General features: G+C 39.9%; 2 protein-coding genes across 6 annotated transcripts; one reads left to right on the top strand and one right to left on the bottom strand.

Moving 5' to 3' along the window:
- Positions 1-1136: 1136 nt before the first annotated feature.
- Positions 1137-8857, bottom strand: LOC110991249 (galactosylceramide sulfotransferase-like). Of its 3 annotated transcripts, XM_087134481.1 has the most exons (6): positions 8737-8816; positions 7641-7721; positions 6204-6390; positions 5213-5279; positions 4253-4685; positions 1137-3677 (listed from the first exon to the last, which is right to left on the bottom strand). In XM_087134481.1, the coding sequence occupies exons 3-6, from the start codon at positions 6329-6331 to the stop codon at positions 2911-2913; spliced, it is 1395 nt and encodes a 464-aa protein (XP_086990607.1). In that variant the 5' UTR covers positions 6332-6390; positions 7641-7721; positions 8737-8816; the 3' UTR covers positions 1137-2910. The 3 variants fall into 3 exon arrangements, with proteins under 3 accessions (XP_086990607.1, XP_022112249.2, XP_022112250.2); XM_022256557.2 differs by lacking the exon at positions 7641-7721 and having other exon boundaries at positions 8737-8857; XM_022256558.2 differs by lacking the exon at positions 7641-7721 and having other exon boundaries at positions 8701-8822.
- Positions 8858-9049: 192 nt separating this feature from the next.
- LOC110991248 (galactosylceramide sulfotransferase-like) lies at positions 9050-14036 on the top strand. Of its 3 annotated transcripts, none has more exons than XM_022256554.2 (4): positions 9050-9181; positions 10846-10960; positions 12011-12612; positions 12993-14036. In XM_022256554.2, exons 2-4 carry the CDS (start codon positions 10857-10859, stop codon positions 13778-13780), a joined length of 1494 nt encoding a protein of 497 aa, XP_022112246.2. In that variant the 5' UTR covers positions 9050-9181; positions 10846-10856; the 3' UTR covers positions 13781-14036. The 3 variants fall into 3 exon arrangements, with proteins under 3 accessions (XP_022112246.2, XP_022112244.2, XP_022112245.2); XM_022256552.2 differs by having other exon boundaries at positions 9052-9181; positions 10746-10960; XM_022256553.2 differs by lacking the exon at positions 9050-9181 and adding an exon at positions 9357-9471 and having other exon boundaries at positions 10746-10960.
- The last annotated feature ends 1496 nt before the right edge of the window (positions 14037-15532 follow it).

The following is a 15532-nucleotide window of genomic DNA, read 5'->3' as shown; positions in this document are numbered from 1 at the left end:
CACATGAACCGTTTAATGGGAGTTTAAAAAATTGAACGTTTAGATAATGCGGGAATTATGCTTGTACAAAGACACCACCCACAACATGATCAAGAACCTTCGAAAAAGCACGAAGTGCAATCCCTCTATATACCATCTGGCCTGTGTAAGACGGACATGTCTCGGCCAAGACAAGCGGAGTGCTACCAGCAAATCCACCGAAGTCCTAGCCATAGAATATCCGTTTTGAAGAGAGGACTACTTATGTCTTTGGAGGAGACGCTAATTAAGCGATAATGTATAATTGTCTCTTTCAAGTCTGATAAATTGGTACGGCTACATGACACAGTAGTTTCAGACGCAAATTAGCGAATTCTCAATTACTTTTAATGTATTTCACACATACATGTACAATATTTTGAGGTTAAAAAAGTGTAATGCAAAAAAAAAAAAAAAAACTTGGGAGAAGAGAAGCAACCCGTTGAGGATTCTGAGGCGAACCGGGTATAGTAATCAATCATTTTCAACACCAAAGCAAGTTAAACGTTGGATAAACTTCAAATCTTTCCCATGCACTAAAAGAGTTTTTACCCTTTCTCCTCCGATATCTTTGGACTTTAATTTTACGAATGTGATCGGTGTACGGTGTTTCAGTTTGCGCCATTCGAACGCAGGCTCTGTTCTCCATACCTTCAGGCTTCAGCTTGAAGCTACCAATGTCGATGCCTGGTGGTCGCCACACCTCGTAATCTTCGCGGACAACTTCAGCGATGCAAAATGTTTCAAAAAATTCTCTCCTCATCCGTACTCATATTCTTAGACCTGCAATATTTTTTAATCCACTTTTTTGGCAAGACGCAACTTTGTTTTCTGACGTTGCACCGATTTTCTCCACGTTGAAAATTGCTCTCTTAGGTGACCAACTTGCCCCCTCCCATTATTCTCAAAGCGTTGCCCCTAGCTCACTGTTCAGTTGCCGTTGATTTCTTATTCCAGGTGGTGCGCCAACGTCACAAACTTGAAGACTGAGGCACACAGTCCGAGTCTGAGTTGCCGTTAATAATGTTGCTACTGTTGTTTACACGGTATACTATTATTAGGTTATAGAGTGACAATCGAATGACAAACCGCCTTTTATGATGAATGTACACAAAATATTCAAGATGAACCTCATACATGTAGTTTTATGTTCAACTGTAGCGCATTGTCACCCATGGAAAAATGCGCTGTATTAGCCCTAACCCCCTAGGGTGTATGTAAAATCGTACTGAAATTGGAGGATTTGGGAGTGTTTGGGTTAGGGCCTAATATTTCTACTATTTACAATAACACGCTGAAATATAGATACACACACCTGGGATATAGATACACACACCCAGTAAAACTAGTTCCAAGTTTTCATAAAACACGATTTATTTAAAACACATGTAAACAGACTGGCACTTTTAGATGATAAAATACAACCTTCTACGTGTACATCAGTCAGCTCGAACAGACATAAATAGGGCTTATAACTGCCAACCACTTCCAAAGTAAACGCTACACACTTCTATGAAACATGTTTACACTGCAAATATTTTAACTCCAACATAATTGCAACAAGTAAGATAAAATTACAAAGCTATTGAAACTTTAGTCTGTCTTCTACATGTACGTCTTATAAAAAATCGAATTAGTGGGGTTGCTTGCACAAATCAATGAAAACCACTGACGTACTTACATCTGATGCAGCATTCTTTGTGTGAAAGACATTCTCAAAAAGTCGATTTCCCCACGATTTACATACATTAGTTTTAAGTAGATATTTATGTACACATATTCTTTGGTAAAAGCACACATTTTTTGGTATGTTTTCAAATTTAATACGCAGTGTTTAACCCTAAATATACGCCATTCAGAGCGCAGATGCGGTCCCCCATACCTAAGCTGTCTCATGTTGCCGATTAAAAAAAAAACTTGGCATATAACTACAAAAAGCCTATAATCATTTTCAGAACAAATGAGTTTTAACTCAGTCGAACTAATGGGTGTTTTAAGGCCTCACGCGTGTTTGCACGCGTGGATTAAGCACATCATTGGATAAAGTACATGTATGCAACGTACATTTTTGGCTGATCTTTTGATTTTTGGCTGATATTGGTGGGAAAATGGGTGACGCGCGAGGATGATAGGTCCTTGTTTGGAAAACTGGTGTCAAAACAATCGCATGGTATGCTGAAAAAGAAAAGCTCCTGAAGGCTCCGAGCATTAAAAAATGTACTTCTCCGATATCGGAAGAAATATCAAGGGAAAGGCGGATTCCATCCCGGCCCTTTTAGGGTTAAACGGGTGCATTACAGAATCACAAATTTTGATGACAAAGACTAGCCCCATATTATTTTTTGCATGCCATGAACGGACAAATTTTACAATGTTGACAGGATGGAGGAATATGCCATCTTGTATAAGAAAATTCTTTCATTTCTTATAAAGAACCACAATGATGTAAAATTTATATACATAAAAAACTTGTGAATATTAAGTGAAAGTAATGGTGGGACCTAAACTAACTTGATCTCCATTCTTTTAACTTAAAGAATAGCTCATTTTTGGTTTTTCCTGATGAAGTTCCATAACTTTCTATTAGATTAAGAATGACAGAACATTACACATCACATGTGACCTGAAACAAGTTCTCCTGGTAACTACATGTGCGTGCAAAAATCCCACAGTTTCTCTTTGTACTTGGTGAAGTGCAAGTAAAAGCACACGAGTGAACAGAAAAAAATCACTGATGATTTTTGCACAAAAATAACCTGAAATAAATTAATCTTACTGTTGAAAGAACTGCACATACAATTGATTTGGTAAAAATGCAGCAGATAAATGTGAACATGATATACGTGTACCCGAAACTTTCAGACAAATGTAATGCACTATTAGATATTCAAATTATTGCAATCCATATCTACTTTTCTGTACTTGTCGGATATGATCAGTGTAGAGCAATTCTGGCTCTGCCATCCGAACACACATCTTATCCCCTGCCGCTTCCTTTCTCAATAGGAAGCTATCAATTGGGATGCCTTGAGGATGCCAAACTCTAGAGTTTTTGTTTGTTACCTCAGCAATGCAGTGCTCTTTGTAATACTGATTTCTTTCCCTTAGTTTGGAGACCTCTTCCTTCATTCTGTCCACTCCGAATGCATCAACCCTCTGCCAGAAGGTCCGGTTGAAGCTCTCATAGAGTTTCACATCCCCATAGTTCCACTGTCGGATTTTGGCAGCAACCTTTGGTGGCACAGTCTTCACGGCCGACTTGCTGCGAGCGTTGTGAACAAAATAGACAATGTCGTCAAGTTCCCAGCACATGAGGTGGCGCAGCAGAACCAGGGATTCATCAAAGTACTCAGTAATCATGACCAAGTCAAATTGACCCTTTAGGTCTTCAATCTTCCGATCAACGGCATGGGGATCGGCAAGGGCTGCTTTAGGTAGCCCTAGCCCATACAGCATTGGATTCTTCACATGTAGGATCCCTCCATCTGATTTTCTGTAGTAGTAATTTGGCCTGTTGAGAAAGAGTTCCAAGGCACGACTATTTGGAAGGCCGTACCAGTAAGCCATGTTGTTGTACGTGAAGAGGGATTCAAACATTGGGACAGGATTACGAAGAATGGTTGTATAAATGCTATTAACAGGCATCACTTCTGCCATACCTGGGGAAAAAATAGCAGGAGTGAGATTAGGGTGCAAGGAAAAATCCATTTCAGCAGAGAGCTTATAACAATGTCAAGGAAATACTGGACCTTTTCAGGGCCAAGTCTTAACAGCTAACAAGGCATGATTTGTATAGTACTTTACCCTAGCACTTTTTTCTTTAGTATACATGTACTACAAAGAGCAAAGAAGTACCAATACCGACTAATTGAACCTCTAAAAATTCTAGAATTGGGAAGGGGAAATCCCAAAATCAAGAAAAGATCTAAGAAATTACAACTCAGAGGGTGAGTATGGTCTGTTCTTGGAATGAAAAAATTAGTGAAGTCCAGATGATACCATCACCTGAGTTTGTAGTAATTTTCAACATTCATTTTTAGCCCATTTTCCATGGTGCATCAATCATGGACCATCAATAACGTTTTGGGAACAGCTCTATGGCAACTTAGTTTGTTACCACTATCTTTACGTGTAGTTTATTTTTGTAACTTCAAAAGAAACTATATATAAGTAACATTTTTATATTGTATAAAGTATGAATAGTTTACTATTCACAGTTTGAAAAGTTGTGTACCTCTGGCATTGAAAACTGTATGGTGGCACAAGATGTTATACTCCTTCAATGGGAACTTAATCATGTAGCGCTTGTTGAATGGCGAGTGGCCTAAGTAGTTCCCCACGGGAGGGAGGACAAAATTCAAACGGTGTTCCTCCCCGAAGCGGAACAGGATATTCTGCACCGTGCTGCTGCTGCACTTGTGCATCTTGAAGAGGACGATGTTGGAGCGGGCCCTGCAGCTTTTCACAGGTCCCTGCTTTGCAGGGGCCTCCCCTGTGCCATGGGCAGTTTCTTGGGAGGTTGAATTATCAGACGAGGCATCTTTCTGAGGTACTGAAACGCCCCGTGGGGTGTCTCCTGGATTTTCACTGCCGGAACTGATATGCTGTTTTGTGTTCAGGTCAATTGTTTTCGGTACAAAAGAGGAAACTGCACTGGCAGTTAGATTCTGGAAGAAAACGTGACAAATAAATGCGATTAAAGCTTCCAACGAACTCAATAAATACATGTAGAATGCTCTCAGCAAAATACAGCTGGAGCCTACCGGTACATGTACATTCGCACCCCTCTATTGAAAATATTGATCAACGTACTCGAAACTTCACAAGATCAAACTTGATTGGTGCTTCACCTTGCTTGGTGAAATAAAACCCCACACACAAGTATTTCATCTATTCAAGCTTAAAAATGACGGCATATTATCCTTTAAGCTTTCCAACAATAAAAATTTATGGCCATATTAACTCAATAAATGTAATACAAAGAAAGCTCAAAAAAAAGATAAGGAATACGAATACATAAAATGCTCTTATATCACTGTGCTGTAACCTCTGAATGAAAAAACTGCCATTCTGTTGTTTGCAGTTCATGTGTTATAACCAGAAAAAAATGGCAACATACATATATATACAATTCCTATAAATCCATTAAGGATCTATGAAAGCACTATCGATATTGCCTATTTAAGCCACAAACCTTCAATTTATCTGCAGTTCCTTCAACAAACTTATGCAGGATGGGCAAGGAGGACCTAGCCTTGGAACTGAGAAAAAATATTGGAAGTCTCAGTTATAACATTCTAAATTTGTGACAGCGTTTTGACCATGAATGGGCACCATAAATTAATTTTTCTGAAATCAAGAACATGTGGATTAATATGGAAAGAAACCAAACTAAGGTATTTTCTGGACAAGCAGATCCATGCTTTCCACGTACTGGACCACAGGAATCTTACGTTTTTCTGGATTTGGTGTTTGTCTTCCAAAATTGGAGGGAAAATTCAGACATACATGTATCACTTCCCCCATATCTTTTATGCCACACTGAATATCAAAGCTGAAAGATTTTCTGGCACAGAGCACTCTGTCAGACCAAATTGGGAAAGAAAAGTTATGTCAACGACGGTTGACATCATTACACCCAGAATGTGTTCACACTGGCTTTATAATTGGCCTTTTTGCTGAGTATGTAAGGGATCTTCCTGAAAGTCCTGCAATGAAGGGTAATGCAGAATTCATCCCAAGACCACCTGGGAACTGACTAATGGGCTTTCCAACATATTGCTAATACTTTTTTTCTCATTGAATTACTATCCAAGCAGCAATACAGGTAGGTACACATAGTATTGTGTAGGAGCATGTCTTACTGTTAGAATTTAACGTCTTACTATCTTTGTTAGAATTTAAGTCTTAAAGACAATGTCACATCTGCGAAATAATTAGTACATGTATACAAATTAAGTACAGGGAGTCATTAACTCTCTGAGCTGTGGAGATCTGAATGCATTTAAAAGGACTCAGCAACTGCACCAAACTGTGACACTTGGTAGGTGTTCCTGCAAACAAGAAACAAGCAAGCATAAAGGAGGGAGCAATAACCAGACGGGGACAAGATGAAAGAAAACAAGACTAATAAGGCTGTTCCCATGTCATAGAAGAAAAGCACACAAGAGCTCCTGTAAACCCACCTTATCTTAGAGGAAGTGTCAACAACTAAATGTTTGACATCATTGAATCCCAGGTAGCCAACAGTGACCATCAACAGGACAGTAGCTCCCAGCCCAACAAGAGCTGCCTGCTTGCACCACCCTGTCATGGTGACTGTGGTGACCGTAACAAGGCACAGGTCTACATGTACATGTACATCATAAAGCACTGTGGACAATGATAAAAAGTAAAGACTTTTTTCTAATGAGAACCACAGATGAGACTATAAAACCTGGAGGTGTCTATACAGTCTAAACACGCACCTTAACATGCAGGACCTGCATAGTGTACAATGTTGGCACACCAAAAAATCAATACATGTAGCTTCAACCGTGTGTGATGATAAAACATGGCCCTTTGAACAATGGTAATGTTGAACTCAAGACTTTTGAAAGACACGTAGTGGTACATGAATCATTCCAGGGCACCGTGATTAGGGAAGAAGGGGTGCATATTTTTCCAAGGACGGATTTGTGCCAGGGATGCTAATTTTTTCTTTGGGGGGGGGATTTTTTTGCCCAGCCTGACACATTTTATAACACTGTATACTCAGTGTTTGCCCCTGAAGGCTTGTGAAAAAACCACAAGTGTACTCAGGTGGGACTCGAACCCATGATTTCCTGCTTACTAGTGCAGATGTCTTAACCACTCGACCACTGAGCTTGCCGGTGTCGCCGGCTGGCTGGTTCAAGTCAGATGTAGCAGCGGGTACCGTGAACAACTTTTTCCAAGGATGGATTTGGGGAGTGCATACTTGCAAATTATAGAAAGGAGGGCCCCCTCTAAGGGGGGGGGGGTGAACATTAGTAAACAAACAAGAGAGTGAGGATATTGGGGAAAATATTGAGAGGTTCAATTCTGCACCCCCCTCCCATGTGGCTCTTTTAGGGTTAACATGTTTTTGACAATAACCTATTAGAAAGTAACCTAAAATATAGCTAAATAAAAAAACCCGTTGGACAGTATAAAGAGCAACCATAGATTTCCGTAACCATCTTTCATTCAAACTGCCCTGCCATGAAATTGGAGAATCAATATTAGCATTATCAGTTTTGATTACATAATGCAGCATTTGTGGCTGATTTTGCTCGAGGATGTACCGCTGTTGGCTTGTCACTGTCCCATTTACGCCTTCTGAAAGCAGAGTACAGGCTTGTTTCGTAATCGGTACAATGGTTGGCCTCAAATTTGTAGAAACTTTTGATCACTTCACTGTTACACTTTTCAATCCCATCATTCTCACGGCTCCACTTTAAGACCACTTGTGGACCATTGGAGAGGAGGGTTATGCAGGGGCATGTGCCCCTCTGCGTCCCCCAGCCCTGGGTGCCCCCCATTCAAAAACTTGAAATGTACACAAGTACCGACAAGCCACAGTTCACAGGCTTTTGGTCCCCCTTGAAATGTTCGGTACTTACAAAATTTCACCCAAGGTATGCCACTGCTTGATGAGTGCAGTTTCAGCTAATGTCAAAAAAATTGTTGTGACTAAGTTGGATCTGTAGAAAATGTTAAATTTACACACAAAAAAATTTCTGTTAAAAGCAGGGGTGTTAGTGGCCACTTAAAATTAAAACAGAAAACAGCTAGCAACAAGCTAAAATGTAATAAGTACCCATACTTTTGTACACAGCAGGTGCACAAAAAAGCTGAAATTCAGGGTAAAGATCTAACTAAAGAATCAGTAATAAAAAGACATGCCATCGGAAAACCCAACTGCCACACCTTGAAATAATCCATGATCTCAACTAAAAGGCCCCCTCTTGTCCTTAACCTGTTAAACTATTCTGTACATTACAGCACAGGTACACATAACATGTAGGGTACCTACTTAAATATCCTGAGATGAGAGGAACCCTTACAATTAAAGTACCTGAACAGATTTTGACACTGTATCTAGGCTGAGGAGTGCAATTTGCCTGGTAAAAAACATGAATGGAAAAAATGTTTCAAACTGTAAAATGGAAACAGCTGCTTAAAAAAGAGACACACCTTTATCAATCAACAATAAACAACCACCTAAGGTAGAACAGTTATGTAACAGCTATTGGCCCAGATGTGAGCCTCTAATCAAGGTACAGCCTACAGGCATGAAGTGGATGACAGGGCTGGGTCCAAAATTAGGCTTGACAGCCTTGGAAGACTTTGTTTTCATGTTTTTCACAACTGACTTTAAGGGGTTATTTGACAGTTTGATGGGGGACGTTGAGAACGTTAAATTCTAACCAATTTTGCTCAACCTAATCACGCTATAGCAGGGAAATAAGACTTGAGGTATGCCTATGTAACGTGCCACACTGCCAACTCATTTTGAATGTTAATATTGTTGCTTGGTAACTGATAGTATTCCCTTGCCCATGGTACGTAGAGAGCCGACCTACAACATTTAAAAGTCAGTGGTAATGAAAACTAGATTGAAACAAGGTTAAAAGAAAAGTTAAAACTGGCAAAAGGTACAAAACTCAAAAGTCGAATTACCGGCACATCATGTCTTCATGGTCATGGAACACCTACCCGTAAATGGCCGATTTCCCGAAATAAAAGAGTAGATACTCCAAGTACTTAAACCTGAAGATACGCAGCTTAATGGTTTTTATTCTTGCAGTTTTTGACAGTATCCAGGAATCTGCCTGAGAAACTGCAGCGTGTAAGGCGCGACACTACTCCCTCGACGCAGCATAGCATTGTAGCATGAATGTCCAGTTATTTCTTGAATGCTGTTTCCTCGAGGCCTCAATATCGACAGCGGATGAGCCCAGACGAATGAAAAAAACATACACATAATACATGTACACTGTACTACCACGGTACAACTATTTTTGGACGTCGGATTACCAGACGTGAAGATTGTCTTAGGCTTATGGCTTAAAGTTGAAGAGGTCCTCTCATTCAGTTGTCCAAGAAGTTGAAGACGTCGATGGAAATATACATCTATGGTTATGGGTAAAACTTGTACAAGGCAAGAATCGTTGTCTGCGTAGGGAAGGTATTTATTTCAATCAACGAGACCTTGAGAATAAACTGATACCCCCGGTACATGTATGATGTAGGCGTACCTACAGGACATTCACTTTGTGATGTTTGTGGAAGTTGCCCCCAGCCGGAAAAGATGGTGCAGTGCACAGCGTGCTTGGGCCTTATGCTAGTGTGCAACTGGCCCCCTATACATGCACACTAAGTGATGGTGATACATGGCTGGATGAGTCACCAAAAAGCATCATTACAAGACGGCAGTAGTCTCGTGCACCGGTAATAAACTTGATAAATGCAGGATGCAATGAATTGGTAACATATCATGTAATGGAATTTTCTTTTTGCACAAGTCCACCACAACGTAAGGTCAAGGGGTGATCATGGTGATTTGATTGAAATCTGTGTGCTACTTTTTTTTTTAGGGGAGGGGGTATTTTGGTGGCTTTTTGTTTGGCATTAAATCATGAAATGTTGTGAATAAAGTAAAGAATTATGATTGAAGCTCCTACCCTCTGTGAATTTTGATTAAAACATTGATGGATGGGGTTAGCAAATCATATAATGTTGGGTATTGTGAATTGCACAAATAAAATTACTGTAGCCTATTAAGCTGAGGGTTTCCTTCCCCCAGACATGCCAGACCATGTTTTAATGACCTTGATCAAAGTTACACTAGTAGAGATCTAACACAGGGCTGCAAACTCTCAAACACTGAGCATGAAACTCATGCATTGCCACCTCTCAGGCCCGCATGGGTTTTCTCAGGCTGAAAAAAAAATTTCAGCAACAATATGGCCCATTTGTTTGATTTCATAGTAGGGCTGTGCCGAATATCTGAATATTCGATTGATTATCAAATATTCAAATATTATTTTCCGAATATGAATATTTGAAAGCAAAATTCATCGAAAGTTGCACTATGGAGGCTTGATTGTTTCAAGCAAATTCAAATGAAAAGCAACAGAAATCTTACAATGATTCAACAAGTAAATTACTCATTGAAAAATTTAAAAGGAATAGAAATATTCAACAGGGCAAGAAGTAGAGTTCATCTCTTAAATTTTGCTAAATCAAGGCTGGAGATACTAGTTCTCCTAGATGTGAGAAGCTATTATGATTAATTATAATGTACGTGTACAATTTTGTTTATTATTGCGACTGATTTTGTAAATGGGTCATCAACAATCTGCCAGTTGGTATGACGGAATATTGGGTTATTCAATCGAATTGAAGGTCGAATATTCAAATAGTGAATTATTCGAATCAACTCAGCCCTATTCATAGCCCAGAATAATGATTCTCTTCAGCTCAAATATTGATTGAAGTGATTGGAAATTACCTCAAATCAAACCACAGAGCATCTCAATCAAAATTTTGGGGTGGGCGCCCTAAGCCACGTAAGCCCCACACTGTTGGGGTTTTGCGCTCTCATGCCAGTCCTCAGTCTCGGTCTTTTCTCCAAGTTGGCAGCCATTTAGAATGATTATCATGATCATGAATACATGTTTCCACACATGCATGCCTCTGCTTTTACACATCCTTTTTCAAAGGACTGATACTTTCCCTGAAAGCCATCAGCTGAGCCGTGATGCAGACAAGGCACTTCACAATGTGATCGTCCGTATACATACCCATACGCTCCTTCCTCAGAAAGATGAGCAATGGCGTACTCTTTCCGCAGCAGTGCATTCTTTGTCATTTTCATCATGGGGTTGATGTCTGTCACACTTCTCATTGCCCAGAGCGGCCACTTGTTCAGGAAGAGGTGAGTGGAATACATGCAGATGAAGAATTCCCTCTCTCATACAGATGACCGCAGCAGCAGCAGAATATTTGTAATAAATACATGTGTTACCGTATATTCCCCTTTCATTTACAAGTAAATGAGGTTGCTGGGATCAGACAAATTACCTGGGAACCACAACCGCATGTGTTACAAAAGGACTGGAAAAACATAGAAAAAGAAAAGAATTCCAGAGATTGGGACCTCAGAATTCAATCTTTATAACAAAATTTTGGTCTTTTTGTTGAGAGGCAACTTTGAGCCGGAATGAAATAAAGTCCTAAAAAGTCAAAGTTACGAGAGAAATTCTGAGGCCTTGCTACCAATGGAAAACAGGGTCGTAAGATCACTCACATATACATGTAGGGTTTTTGCACAGGGTGTCAAAAGATTTCAAGATATGGAACTCTTTCCATAAACTCTGTGTTAAGATCCGCCAATGATATTCCAAGGTATTCATCTCTTACTTCGCAGAAATTTAAGAGTTTTGTTGTCTTTTACTAATTTTAAACTGTATGTTTTTCAGCACTCAGGCATTCTCTACCTGGGTCCTGCACTGCCCTTCACCAAACCTCTTGTGAAATCCGTTCAGGAGAGAAAGTTCTGTTCACTTCTGTTTGATTTCGAAACTTAATACGCTTTTGATCCAGGGACAAGTTCATCAAATCCAACATATTTGCTGAGCACTGTAGTCACTTCAGATACATTCCTTGTAACTGATTCACATCTGATGTTGGAAAGAATAATGAAATGTTTTTTTCTTAGCAGGAAGATCCCTTGAAATTGAAAATTTAGACCTGAATTTCTGATCCATGACAGGAAATTGCATAATCCAACAGAATCTCTACATCAGTTGATCTGGACAAGCCATGATCAACATTTGGTTAATGGATCCCCTGATTTTTCTGTGTTAAATGTTCCCCCTGCAAATAGAGCACAGTTGAATCTTACTTTGTTCAGCTGGATTAACAATTTGGTCAGGCTTCCTCAGTGTTGTGAGTAGTTATTGACCCTGTTTATTGTTCACACAAGGGACCACATCCAGAAACAAGAACACGGCCATCGAACAAGAATGCTTGTTCATCGGAGTCGGGAAGCCTTGAAGCACTACCACGCTTGGACTAGGGGACAGCATCACCTCCCCAGAGAGGAAGAGAATGCCATCCCTGGAAAAGATGATATCCCTTTGCTGCGTCACCGGGCTTGGTCACAACGACAGCATCTGCTGAGGAGGCCTCAGGAACCTGCTGTGCTGAGGGAGGAGGAGGACACTTTGCAGCTGGCCAGGGCATGGTCGGTAAAGCGGGACTACCTCCCAAAGATCCAGAAAGGTAGCCATTTCAAGGAGTTTGGGGCCGATGCAGTCATCACCACCAACAACCAAAGATGGACAAACTGGTCAACTCGACACTGCACTCCCCGCAGGGACATTGCTTTTGTGAAGATGCACAAATGCAGCAGCAGCACCATCCAGAACATCTTGTTCCGTTACGGGGAGCGGCATTCTTTGGACTTTGTGTTGCCACCAACTCATAACATCCTGGGACGAACCTACTTTGATAAGAGGTTCATGATACAGTTCCCGGTGGACAAGTACAACATCCTCTGCCATCATACTCGCTTCAGTGCCAAAGGTAAGATACTCCAAACGTGGTCAGACCAGTCGCCTGTCCACTAGGACCATCCTGCAGAACCTGTAGATTGTAGTAGGGTCCTTGTCTCAGCTCAGCATGCATATTGAAATAGAAAAGAGCGTGGTAGAAATTCAGCTGAAATAGTAGACAGCAGACTGTGAAAAGTTAGGCTGTGGACACAAATATGTCATGTTACCGTCTGTACAAATAAAAGCCAAGTGGGGGAACACATTACCACTTACGTACGGTAAAAGTACAGAAGGTGTGGCCATTTCTGTGGCAACAAATACAGGAACGTGCCTGTACGTCCTTTCCTGTTTGTGCATGACAAAAAAATTCTACATATATTTCTTTTTCGGCCCTCACTTTTTTCGTTGCAGGATTTGCAGAAGTTATGTCACCAAATGCTGTATACACGACCATTCTTCGTGACCCTGTTAAAATGTATGAATCATCGTTCACCTACAATGACATTGCCTTCAGGTTTAATCTCTCTCCAGAAAAGGGCTTGGAACAGTTTATGCAAATGCCCCTCTACTTCTACAACCGAAATATATACACCAACTCGCATGTAAAGAACCCAATGTTGTACGACTTGGGACTCCCCGAGTCGGGGCAGTTTAGCCCAAGCAAAATTAACCAGAAGATCATGGAACTGACCCGGCAGTTTGATTTGGTTATGATCACCGAGTATTTTGATGAATCAGTGGTCCTCCTGCGTCACCTGATGTGCTGGGAAATAGACGATATGGTTTATTTCATTCTGAATGCCCGCAGCAAGTCTTCAGTGCCGACTCTGTCGTTGGACTTGGCAGAGAAAATACGGGATTGGAATGCTGGAGACGTGAGACTCTACAATGTTTTCAATAAGACGTTTTGGAAGAGAGTGGAGGCGTTTGGTGCCGAGAGGATGCATAAAGAAGTGCAGGCACTGCAAGAGCGAGTCGGATTCTTCCGCGATTACTGCATTGAGAGGGTAGTCGATAACGACCGGCATGTGTGGCACCCATACGGGGTGAAGATCGACAGCTTCAAGCTGAAGCCAGAGACACAACATGACCCATTATGCAACCGGATGATCAAACCAGAGCTGCTTTATACACGAGCACTGCGTATAACCCAGCTACGGAAGTACAATATGGGTGATTCCATTGATCTCATGACTTAGAACAGAACAAGTAAAAGGCCAAAAGGTTGATTGTGTTCATTTGTGAATACAAAAAAGTAATACAAACAGTAAGATTTGAAAATCATTCCAAACTTACTCTGAATCTGAAAATAGACTTGACTCAAAGGGGATTGCATCCTGAGAACTTTGAAAAAAAATGTAAAAAGGACATACATAGTAATCTAGAATGTAAAGAGTGATCTGGGTCATGAGACAGAGTGGAAAGAAACATATTATCAATAACAGCTGAATGCACCAATTGTTTTTGCCATCTGTTCTGAATGCACCAAATGTTTTTCCCATCTGTTCAGATGGGAAAAACATTGATTATTGTGTAAGAACAATGCAATCAATAGCAATATTGATAATACCATTGTTAAGTTATTAATATCATTGTTACATGTAAGTTATGTAAATTAAGTTATTTTGGAGCTTTTGTTGTAGAATAGTTTAAGATTTTATTGACTTTGTTCACTTTTTGTTGTTGACAATATGCTGCATTAGTATATTGCCTCCGACATACCTGATCTTGAAAATGTTTAGTCCAAAATGCAGAGTACACATGAGAGATACAGGAATTTAATGTGTATTAAGTGTGTTCTACATTGTATACAAGTATTTAAAATCTTTTTGCAATATTAGAAATACTTTCAGAGCTTCAAAGAAAACAGTAATGGTCTGTAAGTAAATTTTGTTCTCATTGTCTTTTGAATAGTCAGTCCAATAAATGTTACTTTGTAGAATACAATGGTCGCATGTACATGTATTTCTATGCAGAAATTCACAATGTGTATAGTTCATAGCTCTAATAGATTTTATAATTCTGATACGTCATCCTTTCACAAAGTATATTTTGTTATAAAGCAGACATCGGCATGACCAAAACACTTGTTTTGGGGCAAGAGATCATTTTTCTTAAACACACTTAATTCACTGACAGGAACAAATTCATTGTAGACCAAAAAATGAAATTTGAAGACACAGTAATTTCCTAAAGATTATTTCAAGGAGCATGGGTCTGTCAATTCAATGAAATAAAAGTATTGTGGGTTTTTTGTATTTATGCAATTTTCTTTTACAAATTTCTCAAACAAGTTTTTTCTGGAAGAAATATTGAAATATCTTAAATGAGGATTTATTTTTACAATATAAGCAAAAGTGTAATTTGATTTTGTCCACTTAAAAAATTGCTTCTTTAGTCATGAAAAAGAAAAGAATGTAAAGAAACATCTTGGCAAGCAAGAAATCAACCATCAGGAAGATGTGGTCTTCCTAGAGCCCAGAATGAAATATTTAGCATGCGCATCATGCATCGCAATTACAGCAATCAATCTTGAGGCGTAATGCACCTTGTACGTGAGGATATACTGGGGCATTCAGGCGTTGGGAATGACAGCCATTTATTATTCATTCCTCATTCAGCAACGGCCAGAAGTTCTCACGCCTCATGGGCTCATCCGTGGATCATGCTCGCATCGTGTGGCAAGAAATGTGTCAAGATAAACTTTGTTTTTGCTTTTTTTTTTTTTTAACCCAGACCCGAGTGCCTATGATAATGCCAGATCTCGATGCATGAAACAGATCCTGCCAACGAATATGTGTCAAATATTGAGTGGGTTTAAATGAACTGACTCGCTGTACTTCCTCCATTGACGTTTGAAAATTTAAGTCAAGGCTACTAATATCTAGATTTACAAGAACAGTTTTATCAATGCAGATGGGCATACATTGGGTACATGTATGTTAGGCGTA

This window comes from Acanthaster planci, linkage group LG03 (genome assembly GCF_054643075.1).
Source record: "Acanthaster planci isolate LZ-2023a linkage group LG03, COTS_SCS, whole genome shotgun sequence".
NCBI lineage: Eukaryota > Metazoa > Echinodermata > Asteroidea > Valvatida > Acanthasteridae > Acanthaster > Acanthaster planci.
This window is presented reverse-complemented; position numbering and strand designations above follow the sequence as displayed.